The 19,541-nt window shown below is 37.3% G+C and overlaps 1 protein-coding gene across 1 annotated transcript in view; it reads right to left on the bottom strand.

The window, feature by feature from the left end:
• The window catches only part of NAV3 (neuron navigator 3), a 413,749-nt gene that overhangs the window by 138,099 nt on the left and 256,109 nt on the right, over positions 1 to 19,541 (bottom strand). The window contains 2 exon segments of the mRNA XM_079142522.1: positions 5,548 to 5,931; positions 6,690 to 6,798. Coding sequence (XP_078998648.1) covers positions 5,548 to 5,931; positions 6,690 to 6,798 — 493 coding nt within the window.

Raw genomic sequence — 19,541 nt, 5'->3', positions numbered from 1 at the left:
AACAGTTTACAGATTCTAGACTTCTGTGTTCCTGTCACACACCACTGGCCCTTACTCTCTCTGGCTAGTCAAGTGGCTCAAACACCTCCCAGCATCAGTCAATTTCTGTGTGCTTTTTAAGTCAGTTTCTGTCTGCTACTTAAGTTTCTTCTCTCTTAGTATTATGGGATGTCCCATTACTATCCTCTGTGTCTTCTTATACAAATGCTGACATCGATACCTTGCTGGTCTTTTGACTCTTGGCTGTTTGCTTCTAACTACTTAGACTTGGGAGCCTGTTATCACCATGGCTGTAATTAATTATCTTTTCCTTTTTCTTTGTCTTTCCTCTGGTCTGGTTCCAGTTTGTACTCTTAAACATCGTGACATAGTGATTCAATGAGATAGTCTACATGTCTACAGGTACAAGCTTCTTTCTGAGGATCAGGTTTTTTTTTTTTTTTTTCATGCAACCATTATGAAAAGGTTCAGAGCAGTCGGTCATTATTAGTACAGTTTTCTTAGCTAGCACATTTGCAATAGGAGGCATTTTTTCATGCTATCTGTGCTGATGTATAAATTATAGGCTGATGGATCCATGGATTGATTGAGTGTAAAACATTGCCCAGAATGTAATAAATAATATGCCAATTTTGACCTGTACTACCAGCTGTTTGTGGCTCAGTGGGAAAGCACTTGCCTGGCATGTGTGAGGCACTGGGTTCCATACTTAGCACCACATATAAATAAATTAATTAATTAAAGATCCATCAAAGACTAAAAAAAAATTATTTTTAAAATTTCTATCTTCACCAAAAATGGCTCACATTGGAGGATGAAATCAGAGGAAGAATTAAGATTAGGAATCCGTGGTTCACCAGAAGTACTCCTAACCTAGCTCAGGTACACTGATCTTCCCACTGTTACACATATTTCAGCCATTCAAAGTTTACTAAAGGAGAACTGAGGAGGCAAAAGGCAGAGGCAAGACTAAAGCCTTTTTAAATTCCATGCCTCAGAATTCTTAGATTATTTTGTATTTGAGTCATGTGATTTGAGGAGAATTTTAATTTAAGGTTATATGCATTGCTTGTAACTATTTAAAACCATGATGCCTAAAGGTAACTTCAATTTCCACCCAATTAAAGTATGTAACTTTTCTCCTAATTTTCCAGTGTTCCTTTTCTCTTTATAAATGGAGACTTTTTCAGACTCATTATAAATAAGAGGCCTTCCTCTGACTAATTCCTAATTACTGAGAGATTTGCATCCCCAAGTGTGTAAAGTAATTTCAAATAGAGAAGAAAGAGATAAGCTTTTGCATGCTTCAAGAAATTTTGAATTCTCAGAATACCAATCAAGTGATTTTTTTATTTCTACCTAGAGTACATGGAAAAAAAAAAAAAAAAAAAAGAAACTTCATTCCCATTTGTACTGACTTCATGCATTCTTATGGTTATATGAGAAAAAAAAATCCTAAATCAAACATCTTCATTTTTTTTACTTTATCTATTAAGATTTTTGTTCCTTTACACAGTAAAATATACTTTAAAAAACTATCAAGAGAAAGTGAACTTCTTGATTCAATACTTTTATGAGTTATAGCACAGACATTTCTAAGCCTCTTTTCTGACTTAAAGAAAATACCATCAATTTAAACGTTTCCTGGGATAGCTCCTGCCCTTTCATCTCCCCATTTTTAAATTCTAGGCTGAGGTACTGGGCTGCCTCCTACAGGTGCCCACAGGGGCACACTACATACACTGGTGAGCAACGTGCCACACACCTGGCTCTTCTCCAAACACCCTTGAGCTGAGACCATCCCCAACCTTTGTCAACCATGTCTAGTCATGTCCACACAGGAAACAGCACTGACTTGTGCTTTAAACTTCATTCTCTCCCATGAAAAGAGAAAAATATATAAGCCCATGAAGGTAAATATCTCCAGAGGAAGCTTTTAGACAGGATTTGGGGTATTTATGCTTGGTCAACATGGAACATGTGGGCCTCTGATTGCCCATTTAAAGAGATTCCTTTGTGAGACTCTCCAAGGCATCCTTTGAAAGACTTATAGGAACAAAAACGAAGGTGTCCAGAAGTATGAAGCAGATTTCAAAGGAGACATGAAACAAGTCAGGAAGGACAAAGGATCTAAACATTTTTTTTTTTTCCTCAATAGCAAATTCAGCATAGTGGCCAGGTCTCATCAGACCAGCTTTCTCCTCCTGTGTACGCAGCTGAACCATAGTTCCTTGCCTCTCTTATAGTTAGATGTGGCCGGGCCATTTTCTGGACCGAGAAAATGTGGATAGAATTCATCTGCAAAATGTCCAGGCCTGGTGTAAACAGAATATTCTTACACCATGGTGCTTCATCTCTTGTCATCTTACTGAATATCAATGTCCAAGGTGTCTCTGGAAACTTGACTAGATAATAGTAGAATTACCATCTGTCTTACTCTCTGTATGGTGTACCTGCACTAACTGAAGGTCAAAAACACCAGAGAGGGTCTTATGTGAAGGAGAATGAGCTTCTTTGTGCTATGCTACTGAAATTTTTAGATTTCTGTTACCGAAATTAGTATTAACTAATATAAATAGCGTCCTAGAAAATACTGAATGTTTCTGAGTAAGGTATGCCTATGATAGACATTACTAATGCAGAACTCAGGGATTAAAAGTAGTTCTTAAAATCAGCTACTTATATAGGAATACTTGTGTGCATGAAAACACATTTATTCACTTATTGAATAAATAAGCATTTATACAAGTACAAAAATATTAGTAAGTGAACTTTGTGAGGTAGGTACTGTGTCTCTGTTGTTCACCACTGCACTACACATATGTAGTTTATGATTTCTCTTCTCTGTACATTCTTTCCCCAGGAGGCCTCACGCCTCCCATAATGTCCACAATCTTCTCCTGAGATGAGACATAGCTCTCTCCTGGACACTATTTTTGCTTTTTTCACAAACACCCTTTATAACCCACTGTCTCTAACTCTGCCTTTCTAACTCTGTGCTGGTCATCTCTCTTCACAAAAAAAAAAAAAAAAAAAAAAAAAAAAAAAAAAAAATCAGCTCCTTCTCTCATTCTGTTTTCTTTAATGGTATCCTTTTCTATCTCCTGTGCTTACAACATAGGTATCTCATCTGATTTCTTTGCTTCCCATATATTTTTATGAGGAGTCTGTCATCATTCCTGTATGTCTGTCTTTCCAGTGCCTCCCTCCTCAATTATTATTCTCCTTTTATTCCCACAAATGCCTTCTAACCTTGAATCTAAGCTCTTGAAATAATTTCTGAATCTAGCCCCAGAGCTTCTCACCTGAAGCCTTTTCTGTGCCTCCACCAAACCAGTCTTTCAAAAACCATCACCATTTTCATGTCCTATTCTGTGACTATTTCATAATCTCTATGAAGTACCAGCTTCTATTGTTGCTAGTATATAGTTCAAACTTCCTACCATAATGATGATCTTGAGGCCTGTCGTGGCAGTCCCTAACTCTTGGAATTTGTCCTTAAATATTTGTCTTCCATGCCTTTCAGTTAAAAGAAAGGCCACTGAATGTCATTTGACCCAACTCTCCCACTGGTTCAGAAAATTATCTTTTTGTCAATTGGCTTCACCTTTGGTGTTTAAACTTTTCTTACAAATTTTCTCTTTTAACATATTTTCTTCATTTATGGTTATTTAAATCAGGAAACAGAACTAAACTCCTTTCTATTTCGCACCAGAGTTTAGCACTTCTCCTTATTCTGAACTCTTAGCTCAGTTTTTATATATTTGAATCACTCAAAATCATTCACATGTTGAATTGTGGATGCCCTCTGATTTCTGATTTAAGCTGCTCCGGAGATACACCATGTGCATAAATGCACTCAATCCTCATCATTCGCAAAATATGACCACTTTTCTAAATTTTATTTGTACAATGAAAATCAATACTTGCAGTACTTTCATAGCCACTCCTGGACATGTGCAGAAAAGTGGAAAATTCTTCTCAGGGGTTTCAGCTGAGGTCAAACAAGGGGACACAGCCTGATTGTTTCAGCTCTCATACCACCAAAAATGTCCTATTCATGATCTATTTAGTGCTACCTTTTCACATTTTGGTCCTTTCTCTTAGAGATCTTGCTATTTAAAATGCCCTCCAGGTGTGGTGCAGAGGTGCCATCTGCGTTCCTAAGTGCAAGAAGGCTGTGAGGTATCTAACAGAGAAAATGTATTAGACAAGCTTCAAAAAGGCACGAGGTGCGAGATTGTCGTTTGTGATTTCCATGGAAATTAAATAAAAGAACTGGAATAACACAAATTCCAAGTTCCCAAGGGGTCCAAAGGTAGAAAGGAATTTGGTTGCCACTCTGATTCCAGCAGCAACCATACTACAATCTACTCTCCTCCTCATCCATTTCCCTCATTCTAAAATTGTTTGAAACTCCAGTAGGGTGGATACCAGAATACCAGAGCAGAGCTATAAATGTGATCAAAAGCTCTGTTTTTATTTAGGTTCTGTCACCATTCAAACATAAGCTTTCCATAAATAAAGTCAGGGAAGATTACCCAGATGGAAGAATGTTTTCCTACACCCATTCTCTAAGAGGAACAAAGATAACAGGTAGGTCAAATCCCAGACTCATATGAAAATTACAGGTAAAGTTCATTGGCAGACTTTTCCATAGTTTACAGAGCCTCAGTTTTGAAGTCATAAATAATTGGGTTTTAAGGCAAGTCTGGGCTTTCCTGTACACCATTTGGCTCAGTTACTTTATCTATAAAAATGCAGGAAAATATCCTCCCCAAAAGGGATTGCTGGAGGGGAGATTAAATGAAACGACATCTTTAAAACACTTTAATAAAAGTATGGTCAATAACAGAAGGTGCTCAAAAGGGTGATTACTATTATCAATATGAGACAGTTTAAAAGAATATCCTATTGCCTTCATCAGGGCTCATTCTCTGATTAAAACAAGGATTCCAAACTGCCAAAATAACCTACAAGCTTCATCATCACAACATTTTTGGGGAGCATATAATAGGGAACAGAAGGAAAACAAAGTATTTAAAAATCTAATACCATTGAAGGAGAATATATTGATCCAAACTTTCTACTTGAAAATTATTTTTCCCTCAATTTAGATTGGAAGCATATAATCAAAGAATGCTAGAAAATATTTTGCTCTTCAAAGCTGTTAGAAGGCAACCTTAGCCAAAAACGAAAGTCAGGCAGTTTAGCAAAGCTCCTCCTGTCTTCTTCCCACGCCCTTCACTACAAAATCTGTTACTTGAGAGCATGTGAAAACCACTCTGAAAAACACAGACCACATGGATTTCTGTAAACTAACCAAAGGATAATTTACTGGCTTAAATGAAAAGAATCTATAGAAAAGCTAGATATTTTACTTTCCATGTATGAACAGAAGAAAGACTCTGAAACAGCCCAGATTACCTTGAATTGCTGGTCTTTTCCAAGGACCTGGTAAGTGAACTCCCATGTTTTCATGGCAAATGTGCCCCAGGAGACCGGCTCCCCTCCCCACATAGTGCTGCTGAGACCAGGACCACTTACCCACTGTTGATGTCATCAGTCCTGAGACTTTTCCCAAGAATATCACCATCGCTCATATATCCACCAACATCCACTTCAGAAGACATGTCCAGGTCACTGCTGGCTTTCTCACTCATGTCAATCTGTGACATGTTTCCCAGCCGTGAGACAGCAGCTCTGCGGAGAGGTGTTGTGTACATAAACCTCGAGGGGTCAGTGTGGATGAACCGGCTGGTGCCACTACGAGGGTAGCCAGCGCCCATGGAGGGAGCATCTCCCGCCTGCAGGCGAGGACATGCCTGGCCCAGCCTCCAGGTCATAGGAGTGGGTCGACTTGTCAGGTTGGGTATGGTCCTTCCATTCACTTCTGTTGTCACAGTGCTGTCAAATGTTGTCTCCAGGGTGCTGTCAAATAAAGAGGGAGAGATAACCAGCCTCTGGTTCCCTAGGGCCACAGATCAAAAGTGCATGAAGACAAGAAAAGATCAGAGTTGTTGGGGATCGAACCCAGGGCCTTGTGCTTGCAAGGCAAGTACTCTACTAACTAAGCTATATCCCCAGCCCCAAGACCAGAGCTGAGAGTCATTTTTAGCAGCTTACCACTTTCATGAAAGCTAAATTACTCATTTTGTGATTTTAATTACCTCTGGAGGTGTCAAAATGTGGGAAGGGAAATTCATTTGCAATTTTTTTTTTCCAAAGGAAAGGTGATCATTACATTTTAGATAAAAACAAATTTGTTGCACTTTCCCAACAAATTCTAAGCTGAACCCACTGTAACCTTCTCAGACCTATATTGAAAATTAATTGCAATCATGCTTGAATGATTTCTATCACTCCTCCCTAGGCGTATTTCAGTTGTAGTTTCTGTAACTCTTCTCTGGGACAGGAATGAAACTTTAGTAGTGATGGGGTAGTTGCAGCTGCTAATTAAGTTTGAACAGGAAATTAAACAGAAGAGATAGATATGGAAAATAGTCCCTGGGTATATGCTGAAAATTTTCAGTTCAAGAATTATCACTAATTGATTATCATGTAAAATTCAAATGAGAAAACAGTAAAAGATTAGTGAAACTTCTTCTATATCATTATTAGAGAAATGAATTGCTTCATTGTGATTGTTTTTTTCTTTATGTGTAAAGAGACACAGAATTGAGGAAAACCTGTGGCTTATCTGGGTCCCACGAAGACTGGACATAGTCTCTTCTAAATTCTGCCTCAAATCTGCAATGTTTTTAACTGTTCTCATTCTTCTTGTTTCAGGGTCTTCACCTGAAAGAGGAGCATAATAATAAATTTGTTATTCATGCCATTTGTTTATTTTAGGATAATTGTATACATAGGTAAGTAATATAAACCCTCTTCTTAGAAGTCAAAAGATAGGAAATTCCAAATAACTCTTATCATCTGAAAATTAGAATTCTTCTTTCTACAAATAAAATGTGAACAGAAACAAATGTAATCTCACAAGCAGTAACATTTAAGTAGAATAAACACAAACACAATAATACTTATAGGTCTATCACTGCAAAAACAGTCACTCAGAAATACACTGAGTTTAATCTAAAATCTAATGATACAAAAGATTATTTGTATCTTAGTTGTCTCAATAATGACCAATACTCAGAATGGTTGGGTTAAACTTGCCTAAGTAAGCAAGTACACATTTATATTTTGGAGAATATACCAGCAGCCTTTTTCCATAGAAGCTAAATGGCTGTCATGAGTTTTTAATTTTATTAGACTCGTGGACCAAGATTCATGACATTGAATGTTTTTATTTTTAATTCTTCTCCACTTTTTATAGGTTACCAAAACATCCACACTGGGGATACCAGAATTCAAGTAAAGTCCTTGAAACCCAAATGTATGTGTCTAATGGGTATGAGACAAATCCCTCTGTGGTTGTGCTGAACGCTGGTCTGCTCAACACCACACCTGTCATTTTGCCATTAAACCATTTTGTTTATGAACATGAAATACTTCCCAGTCAAGCCTCCATTTGAAGCTGGTGGGTCTAGATAATAGGAAGAACATGAAAAGAAAAAGGAAACGTAATGTTTCTGCTGTTCCACATGGGCTGAGAGGGAATGGGAACTTAAAAAAATGACCAGGAAGGAAGAAAAGAAGAAATGAAGAGAGGGAGGGAGAAGGAAAAAAGGAAGAATTGAAACACATGATTAAAGAGAGGGACAAGGAAGAGAGCAGAGGAGGAGGAAGAAGAAGCCAGGAGATGTTAGTCAAGGAATGGAATAGAAATAGGATAGAAGAAAAAGAGAAAGAAAAGTGGGGTGGATAACATGCATTATATTATACTATGAAATTATCAGAAAAGTCAATACACATATCTATTATACACCTTCACCATCTAGGCAGCTACTTGACCTGCTAATTTACCTTCTTAGCACTCAGAACATAATTTTAAAAACATAACGAATGTGTCTATTTAACATTCATAATCACAGTGTTGGTGAGGATTTCAGAGATGGTCTTAACCGTCAGCCACAGAACTGATTTATGTCTCCTGGGGAGCTTGGCCACCAGTGTCTGTCTGAAACCTTCATCAGAGAGGTCTCCACCTCTCCTTCGAACATTAGACCAGTCTCATTGTGAAAATATTCAAGGGGAATGAGCAATAAATAATTTGTCTTCCTTTAACTCCATCCAGTAGCCCCGGTGGCACTGAAACCAAATGGACAAAATATATTATCTTTACATGGCAGCCACTGAAATCTGGAAGAACAACCGTTAATTCCTTTGTTATCTTTTTCAGCCAAACATCACTACTTTGCTCATTATTCCTCACCTGAATGTTTGCCAAAAACAGCTGCCATTCTGCAGACAGTCTATCAATCCGTTCCTTTTATTTTACAAATTATTTGAACAATTAAAATACGCTTTATAATAGCATTATTTCAAACTTGGGAAGGACTGAATAACTTCAAGTAAATACATGTTGGGACCTCCCACGTGTGGCATGAACTTTCCCTATACTAACTCAAGTCATAAAGTCTCTAATCCCATAGATTACCATTTTTTTTTTTTTTTTTTCAGAACTGAGAACTGTTAACAATGCTGGAGCTTCTGACCATATCCTCCCTGGAAATTCTTCTCCTGCTTCTCCTCTTAACATGATGTAGTGTATTTGAGAAATAGTTATCAATAAGTCCATCTTTCACTTTCAAATAATCTGGAAGAACTCTGAAGATAAAGAAAGATTTTATAAGGAAAATTATAAAGAGTAGGAAAAAATACCATTATAGTCAAAGGGAAGGCTGGGGCTACAAAATGATTTATTTAAACTGGATCAAAAACAGTGAAGGAGGGGGGAAACTAGAGAACTAAACCCATTTCAGTATAAAAGTCTTAGATTCTAAGAGAAGGCAAGACATAAAAGTATATGCAAGTCCTAAAAGTATAACGTATTGAGAGGATTCTTTCTGGAGGGAGGGGAAATGCAAGTCACATGACAAGGTCTTAGATAGATAACACCATCACTTGCCACCCCTCACTGATTCCCTTCCCTCTGGGAGAACATCTAAGAGATATTCAGGCTGCATCTCAACTGCTTGCATAATATTAAAGTTGACATTTGAATTGATTTCAATATCTTTTTAATATTAATTTTAAAAACTTGTAGTTTTAGATAATTGTTTCACTAAATTATTATTATTATTATTATTTTTTACATTTGCTCTGTTTCCACTTAAATGTCCTTTTTCCAGTTAGCATCCTGCATTTCCCCAGTTGAATTCTTGGCTATGTAGTTTCCCTCATGTTCAATACCAGAGCCTTCCTTTCTCCTTTGAAGTTTCCTATCATGACCTCCATTCATGACACTGCCCCACTCACGGCAATCAGACATGTGGACCTTCTCCTCCCAACAATTACTGAGAAAACCACAATCACTGTCTCATTTATGTCATAAAAGATAATAACCAAAGCAATATTTATTATGGTAAATGTTTTCAATGACCCACAAAAAGCAAGATTAAAAACTAAGTGCATTTACCAACCCCCTAAGGACTGATTGCACAGTCTGAACTGTCCTATAAATTTGTATTCAAATGATGTCTAGGAGGACTTAGGAGCAGGGAATGGAAAAGGTTGAATATGAAGTCACACATAAAATTAGATGTTTACTAAATAAATAAAAGCATAAACGCATGCATGGAAGATTTAATTAGTCACAAAAAAATGTTGAATCCCCTCCCAATTGCATAATCTCAAAGTTGACTATCATCCCTGAAGGAGACTTCTGATGTATCAGACACAATAGTAGGGACTTCTGCCCATTTTCTAGAATGATGTACTCTGAAATCCACTTGAGTTTTTTACTTCGGTACAAATTGGTTTCACATTGCTTATGAGGGATTTTCCATGAGTAGAGCACAGAATAACAGGCTCAGTTTGGTACTTCTGCATTATCACTTGGTGGCAAACAGACCATTTAATTTGTATGGGTCTGCCCTTTTTAGACTTTAATTATACACATTGTAATTGACATTGCCAGCACTGACATCTTTTAACAGAAATCAAATTATATCGGAATGAACCTGATTCAGAGTATTATATCCTGTACATCATTTCATTACATATGTTATTATTTACAGTAAAGCTGCCTGACTTACTTTGAAATATAATCCTAATTTTATATATGACCCCAACAATGATTTGGAAGAAAATTTTAAATTCAGTTGCATTATCTTGATGGTTCTGGGAAAAACAGAAAAATGCAGTCGACACTTTAAATATTCTTCTATGTGGTTATAGCATAGACCCTAGTGTGTATAATTTATTCAAATACTCAAGAGAACAAAGTTGAAATCAAGGAGCCCTGTCTACAAACTAAGTTTGAAGAGGCCATTTTGAGTCATAAGCAGAACCTAGTCAAGCACATGGCACAAAATCTGAAATTCCTGTGCTGTGAGCTTGGATATATTTGCAAATTAAGGGAATTTAATTGGGATGCTTAATTATTTGGAGATATGATTATTCATTTCAAATTTATTTGAATGAACTCTCCCCTGTACTTTGTACTTGAGTTTTTTAATACTGGCACCAGTGGTGGTGGGGGTGGATAAGGAGAATAACCATGTAAATAAAATTAGCAGATGTTCTGTCAAAAACCATGGCATTCAGGCTTCTGTTGAGAAGTTGCCCTCTGACAGTAATGATCTAAGTTATTTATGCACAATAAGGGAGGTTTCTTACATACACCCACCCACAGTATGCTGTAATTTAATGGAACAACCAACAAATATTGCCAAGGGGGACTGCACTCTGCTCATATTGTTCAAAATACTTATACAAGAGGTACTTAGAACAAGATAAATGCTACCATTTTAAAAACCAACAATGAATATTATTTGATGCCACAGTTTCAGAGGATTGAAAAAAAAAAAAAACAATAAGAACAACAAAAAAGAAAGCACAAAGATTCCTAAGGTTTAAGACTCTCTCTTGCCTTTGTACTATACGGAGCTGTTTTATCACAGAAATCACAGAAGCAGTTCATCACAGAAATCACACAATAGTGAAGAAGTAAACCTTGGGTGTCTGAGTACCTGGTGTATTCAGATGCAGAAATCACCATTCAGACAACTGTGGAAACATTACTCCTTTAAAGCAAAACTGATGTGAAAAATTGAGCTACATTTGCCTGTGCTGTCTCTCTAAGCTTTCTTCTTCTATAGCTGGTTCACTAAAGCAATCCAGACAACCTCATAAAACATCTTGTAACAGGAGGGGCTGCATGAAGAATCAAAACAAATCTGTAGTTAGCATCAGTTACATGAATTGGAAACAAAGAGATCACTGGCCAGGCTTAATTCTTTTGCATATAAGGAGTCCTATGTGAAGTCCTTTATGAAAATACACATTGACGTAAAATGTGGTATGCTCCATGGCTTATACACAGGTATTTTTGAAGAAGGGACTATAGGATGTAAATATATTTTGGCAGAACACTGAATTTAAAAATAACAAAATGTTCACATTTTAGTTGTTGTTTTTCTTGTAAGTGGCAAAGTTGACACTGAAAGTTTAATCATGAAGCTAAAGAATCATCTGGCATCTTCATAGCTAAAGACTACTCACAAGTTACTACTGAGCCTCCTATCATCCAAAAGGCCTTGTCTGAAAAGTATGGAAACAGTTTATGGTTATCTACACAGTTTAAATAGATATAATGTACACATGCATGAGTAGCTTTTGCCAAAGACACACACACACACACACACACACACACACACACACACACACACACACACAACACACACAAAGTAAGCAAAAGGAAGTAGATGCCCCTGCATTTCTGTCATGCTACTAGAATTCAGGGTGCTTGTCACTGAGGTTTAAAAAAGGGTCACCTATTCAGGTAACTTGGAGGCAGCAGAACAAACTTAACTACACAGTAAATATACTCAGGAGGCCCTAGATGCTTCATTCCATATGTGAGGTAAGGTCACCTTGAGGGAAGCTGAACAAATAGGCTCCACTAATGACTAAGTAAAAAACACACTTGGAGTTTAAAAATGTTAACATTTATTTATGGATATCCGGAATGTACTGGACACCAGGCCAGTAATGCCATGGCAGATGGCTGGAATTTACTTTCTCCAATTAGACTTTACAATTGGTGCTCACAGTTGAGCTTTACAAAAAAAAAAAAAAAAAAAAAAATCATTTCAAGAAAGAAGAAATTTAAAAGCTTGGGGAAGCAACCATATTTTTAAAAAGTCAATCTGAGAAACTGCAGATCTTTGTCACATGCAAATAATTTCATAGGAAATGATGAAATTTATTAAAATCCCATACACATGTTTAGGAGCAAACCAAACTTACCGAGTAAGTCAGTGTAAAGTGCCTGCTCCAGATCACCCAGCATGGTAAGGATCACATCCTCATCCAGATGAGCCGTCCCCTCCCGCAAGCAGTTTTCTCCCTCCTCTTCAGCCCAGCTTCTGCTCAGGCTACTTAGCTTGGAGGACACATTTTCCTCTTCGGACCTACTGTCTTCATCACTCTCTCCTTCCACGCCTCTTCTTGAAGACCAGTCCTCTAAGTCCTCGCTGCATGACTGGCTGCCTCCTGCGGGCAGGAGGTTCCAGGCCCCTGAGCTGCTGCTGTGGTACAGGGACTGCACAGAGCGCGAGAGAAACCTGGACAGTGAGCGCCTCTCCACATAGCTGGACTCTCTCTGGCTAGCCTTTGCAGCATTTCCAAACCAGTTGGAAATGCGCACAGTGGGTCTCCTCTCCCCCTCACTGGTGAGAGAAAGATTGGTCAGAGACTTTTGTTTCTGAAGGCAAGCTCCCTTTCTCCTCACTTCTTTGCTCCGAAACACAGAGAGTTCAGCAGGCCGCTGCATGGTTCTTCGAGTGCCTTCCTCCTTTCAGTTGGACTGCATATTGTCTTTTTACACTGCAGTAGCGACTAGCCCTTTTGGTTTTAATTAACATATGCACTTCAATAAAAGCTCAGGCTCAAACATTCACCAAAGATTCTGGACATATGTAACATATAAACATTTGCCCATAATTGAGCTTGCCACATCATTTCACCGATCAGCAGTACTTACAAACATTTTGCTTAAATATAGCTGAAGCAGAAAAGAGTTCATCAAAGACTCTGCTCCAGCTGAAAAGTAGCCCAGGAAGCCAACTACGTTTTCCAGTCTTCATCCAATCACATGTCTCAGCAGGATGCTGGGTCCACATTTCCCTCGACTGCTTCTCTGTTCCGATATGTGAGGTAGTGAAGCACGAACGAAGCCTCTTGCTTTTTTTTTTTCCCCTCCTGCCTTTCATCAGCCCTTAAGTGATCTAGGTCCGCAACCCTTTACTAATGAGCTGACACAGTGCAGCAAGTACAGCCTCCGCATCCGAGCCCAGTACGAGAAGAAATTAAGCACTGAAGCCCAGCCCTGCACGAGCCTCTTGCATTTTAGTATTCCACCTGCATTCGCAGATCTATGGCTCTTCATTGCTGCTGCAGTGGATGTTGCTGGCTGCCATGGCAGCAAACATCCTGCTAAATTAAAACAGAGGCACGGAAGCAGCTGTCCAGCCCAGAATGCCACAGGTTTCAGAGCCAAGCCTGAACGAGATGCTATACTATTAACCCTCTGCACATTCAAATGACTCTCAGCCCCCAGCCTCAGGCATGAACACACACGCGCTCACACTCACAACACACACTCCCCGATGCTGAGAATGACAGACTAATTCTCTGTAGCTGCAGGCAGCTGAAGCAGGCAGATCTGCCTTCTGAATGTTGGGATTTGTGCTTTTACAGCACAAATCAAATTAAAGAGTGTAAAGGACCTAAAAAATGGAGCATACCTCTACCTGTCGACAGATAATGCTTTAAAGGGAAAGACTTTGCCTCATCTTTTAAATTACAAGTTCAAGGGATTTTTATTCTGAGGCTCTTTAGTAAAATCCTAGTGTGACAATAAAAAATCAAGATTTCTTCCTTCCTTTCTGCAAAGCAACAGGAAAATGCAACTCAAAAGGTTTTCCCCTAATATTTTCACTCAAAGCATACTATTGGAAGTTTATGGTCCAGCACATAGAATATAATGATGTGACAAAAAAAGTGCATATTATGTCTTTTGAAATTGAGCATTTTCAGCATGTCTTCCATAATCCTATCACTGCATAATAAATGCTTAATTTTTCTTATGTTGATAAAAATGGAATCGTAGAAGATAAACTCCTTGTATTTATCTCGTATTTGACTTGTGTGCCACCATGATGAAATTCTGATTTTTAGGATAACTTTGAAAACAAAAAAATATGGGGTGAGGAGAGGGAAGGGGAGGGAGAGGTACTGGGGTCTGAATTAGAACAAGATATATTTCATGCTTCTATAATTATGTCACAACGGATTCTATTGTCATGTATAACTACAAATAACCTATTGAAAAAACCAAATATATGGTACAAAGGATATCATGTGTACCATTACGGAGAAGAGTATTCAAGAAAAACTTTTGGAAACTTTCTGCTCACAAATATCCCTTATTAAAAAGGAGAAGTGGAAAATACAAGGAAATATTAAATTGAATCATTCAAATTGATACACAAATCCTTATCGTGTTTAAAACTAATATGGCAAAATTGACTGTAATTTTCCACCTTCTATTACTAATCACAACTGGGGAAATGACTGATCTCCTAACTCTATGAAAGTCTTATATTGTGCAATTCCTATACCTTTAAGCGTGGTAACAACTTGCTTTGCTCCATATGCCCCTACTCAAGGTAGAGCATACTTAGATCTATTTTACAGACACAGAAAAGGAATTAAGTGGCAAAACAGCTATTACCTGTAACAAAATTTTGTAATAAATAAACCTGTGAGTTATGAATGCTGATTCTCGATTTTTCACTATTTAAAAATTATATTTATTTACTGTGGGCTTAAATAAAATTAATACAAATAACAAATCTTTGAAACTGATAATTATGATTTCTAAAAACATAATTTTATTAAAACATTATTAAAAGGACTAAAATGCCACTACTCTTGGGAATCCCAAACAAGGTATATTTTTCCTTCCTTTCAAATTATTGACCCAGGGAAATTTCAGGTTATGGCACTAAAGTGAAATATATTTAAACTATAAAACTTCATTTGCTTGCCATATGTTATACTGGTCTATGGCATTGTGCCCTAAAGCCTTACAGATTCACAAAAAGGGAGTCCTCATACTTTAGGTGTCAAAAGAGTTGCCTAAAAATGAAAAAGAAAAGGTTTTCTAAAAATGAAATCAATAATTGCTCCCTTTCCTTATGCAATAGTGCTTACCTACCAATCAGCTCACACAAATTGTCCTCCTATTTAAGTGTTTAAAAACACTTTAAGGTATATTAAAACACAGTTTTCCAGCCTCTAGCCCCACAACCGCTCATTCAGTGGGTCTGAGAAGGTCCTGGCATGCATTTCTAACAATTCCCCAGGTGCTGCTGGCTCTGGGACCCCAGTTTGAGGGCAAGAAGACTAAGAATAGTAACTGGAGTGATTTTGCTTCTTAAGGGACATTTGACAATATTGGAGACATCTTTGATTGTAACAACTGAGGCCAATGATACTGCTAAACATCCTACGATGATAGATGAGAGCCCCACACCAAAAAATTATGAAGTCTACAATATCAATACTGTCCAGGTTGAGAAATCTTGACCTAGAGTACCTTTCAAATCCGATGATGAACTTCTGCTGACATTAATGGCCACTCTTTATTGGTTGCAGTTCCGGTTCAAGTACTCTTTCTTCTAAGAGCCATGCTAAAAGAGCGACCCCAGTGTGGAACATGCTGATCTCATGACAGAGAAAAGGAGAAACGGCAGATGCAGACAATGGCTCTTAGAATTTCTGCTCAGGAATGGCCCATGTCATTTTTCCACTCACATTTCATTTATCAAATCAAATCACATGGTCCTTCCTGATTCAATGGGGATAGGAAATACAATCCTCTTATAAGGGTGAACCCAGGAATGGGTGGGCTAAGTTCAACAAAACCATAAGAGGAAGCCTGTAAAGAGGAACCTAACAGAGGAAATATCAAAAGGGGATTGTTGTTTCTTTGTTTAAAGATATTAACTTGTTGCTATTGTAGTTTCGTCCTTGAAACTACATCAGTCCATAGGTTTACCCTGAACCAATAGTAGGGGACCCACTTATTGCTTCTCCAGAGACATCTATCCTTCTTTGCTTAAGTGTACATTCATATATGGGCATGTTCATACCAATATGGAGTCACACATATGAATACATTTTATACAAGGTAGAGGAGGAAATAAATACACACAATAGCAAAAAATGGTGAATTCATTTTTAATTTTGCCAACACCTAAAATAAAAGTACGGCTACTATTATATTATGGAAAAGAATTATTTTCAGTTCTTCAGCAAATAGAATTATAATGTGGCTATTTAAGTAAAAGATCTAAACTGATTTGAATTACCTGAACTTGATCTTCTTGATCTTTATAAACACTCAAGAAAAAGGCAATTTTAGTTACCATTTACAAAGGTCTTAAATACCAGATATTCTTCTTTACCTGATACAAAGTCTAGTAAGTTAGAAAAATACATATAACCCTTAGATTATACTTTAGTTTAACCTAAATACTTACTTCTAAAACAATTCCCTGAATTTATCCAATTATTTTAATATCATTTAAAAATGGCATTCCAGTTTTATTGGCATTAAGTCAATTTGGCATCTATCAACATTTTTCAGTTGAATATAAATTCCAGATAAAGGTTAAGCAGTGTGTTGAATAAGTGTCCTACATGGGGGTAGATAGCCTTGTGCAAAAGAAAAGGGCAAGTGTGAAGCTATGCAGAAAACAAAATTAAAATCTTTCTTGAATTGCAATGAAAATTTAGGCTCACTTTATATTTGGCAGAATTTTTTGGCACTTGATGAAAGGGGTGGCCTCAGAGGACAAATTCTTTTTGTTAATGAATGTGAAAATAAAATCCAAGCCAAAGCAGTAAAATCTATACCATCAATTCAACCAGTATTATAATATCAAGGTCATGACATGAATCTTAGAGGATGGGCTGGAAGCTATAAGCTCATTTGCTCATTCCTGCAAATTATATAATACATAATAATAATTAGTGGAGCCAGCATCATCAAATTAGGTAAATGTCATAATCTCCTCTAAAAGAATATGATAAACAAAATGAAATTCAAGTGCTGTGTTTAAGGAGTTTAGAGATACATTCTTGAAGACTTATAAAGATTTCCCAATTGCCATGTCACTCATTTCTGATGGTTATCTTCATACCATGATTTAATTACATTCTGAACTTTCGCTACTATTTAATGATAAAGGTAATGTTTTTATAACTTCAAGTGAGCCATTGCATTAATGGAATGTTCAACAACTATGCCTCCTACCTAACAGTGAATTAATCCTTCCAATAAATCTACATTGCAGTGTGAACCAAGTTTGCTCCTTAAGAGTATTTCAAAGTTCTGCATGTCTTGCATCTTGTAGCTTATGAAATAGGGATGTTTATCACATTTGTTTAGCCACAAAAAGGGATTTTTTCCTGAGTAACCCATCTAAAAATTTCAGAGAAGTAGAAGAAGGAGAGTTTCAGATATGAATTGTTCAGAGACCCAGGCATTTCTTACAATGACTTTAGGTTCATTCTCTGCTGCTTTAGGTACTATTTTCTCTATTTGCTTTATTTGAGTGTGTAGGTAACTGCCAGCAGTGCCCAACTTTCTCTTTTTTATTAGCTTCTGATCTAGTGGAAAAAATAGAACATCTCTTTCAGAGCAGTCTAAGGAAAAGATCTGAGATTGAGCCTCATTTGCTATGACTGAACTAGACCAGGTCATAAATCCACTCCTGAAACTGTCGCTCTGGTCAAGGAGGGGTTGTTCTGATTGACTCTACTTGGGTTAATTTCACTTGGCCACTTGAACACAGAATGATCCCCAAAGAAAATCAAGATGCTTTTGTTATCAGACGATCAGACAATGAATATGGGTCAGAAAAGTTGTACCAGGATTTCAGGGTAGCTTATTTTAGGTTAAGCTATAGGTCCCCTAACTCACCTCTATCCCTTCAAGGTACTCTACATAATTTTGTATTTTTATTTTTGTATTGTATTTCAGGATCTTTCATGTTATATAGGCTTCAAAAATTCAGAAAACCTGAAACATACTCTGCCAAGATTAACTTTATCAGAGTTCTATATCATGCCACTTCACTTAGGAAGCAGAACAGAATTATTCCCACTGATGTCTCCACAGTAACCATTGGAAATAAAAATCTAACCATAGTAGTAGCACTGAAACTTGGGGTTACAGGATATTCAAGTGGAAAGGTTTTATAAGGGACTGAATATTTGCATCCAGAGCTCAGGTGAGAGCGTTAGAGAGAATCCTTTGTGAGTCATTCATACATGGATGAGATTTAAGACCATGATAAAGTATTAAATCACCAAGGGAGCATGCACAGATAGAGAAGTTCAGGGACAGAAACCTGGATCATTCCAGTCACAACAAATCAAGGAGAAAAAGAATAGGCAGAAAAGAAGACCAAAGAGGAACAAATTTAGTGATTCTAAGGAAAACCAAGGAAATGACGTACCTTAGAAATGAGAAAAGACACTTTTCCAGAGGAGGACAAATGAGTGGTGAGAAGTTGTGCTTGTAAGCTCTTGGTGACTGTGACCAAAAGATCTGACAAGAACAACTTATAGATGGAAAAGTATATTTTGGGCTTACAGTTTCAGGTGTTCAGTTCAGGGTCAGCTGACTCCATTATTTTGTTCCCAAGGTAAGGCATACCATCATGGGAGAGGGGAATGGGGGTGGGAAGCTGCTCAATTCCTGATAGTCAGGAATCAGAGTGAGAGTAAGAAGCCAAAGACAAGATAAATCATGCTCGCACTATGACTTATTTCCTCCAGCCACACCCTACCTGCTAATGTTACCACTCAGCAAACCATTCAAATTACTAATCCATCACATGGATTAATCGACTGATGAGACTACAGTTCTCATCATGGCCTAAAAGTTAAATGTCTAAATTTTGCTGTACTAGGAACTGTTTCCAAAACATGAGCTTTGTGGGAGATATTTCTATACCCAACCATAACAGAGTTGAAACAAGATGAGGACTGACACGTGATCCTTGGATTTGGCCATGTTGACACTATTGTAAACTTCAATTAAGAGCAGTTTCAGTACAGACGTGGAGCTATAAGCCTAACTGGAATAAGCTTAGGAGATAATAAGAGAGGAATTAGAGACTTATTAAAAGCCACCTTTTGTTAGAGTGTTATATAAAGAAGACACATATTAATAAGAACAGTATTCAGAGCATGAATTTGGGTTGAGAGTAGTTTTTTTTTTTTTTTTAATTAATATTGGAGATACATTAACATCCCATGAGCTAAAGAGAATGATTTTATGGAGAGAGTTATTGAAGAGTGGAAGAGAGCATAATCCAAGGAAAGGCAGAGTATATTAG

Source organism: Sciurus vulgaris (assembly GCF_902686455.1).
Source record: "Sciurus vulgaris genome assembly, chromosome: 5".
NCBI classification, from domain to species: Eukaryota; Metazoa; Chordata; class Mammalia; order Rodentia; family Sciuridae; genus Sciurus; species Sciurus vulgaris.
The sequence above is the reverse complement of the archived record's forward strand: the minus strand, read 5'-3'. Positions and strand labels throughout refer to the sequence as shown.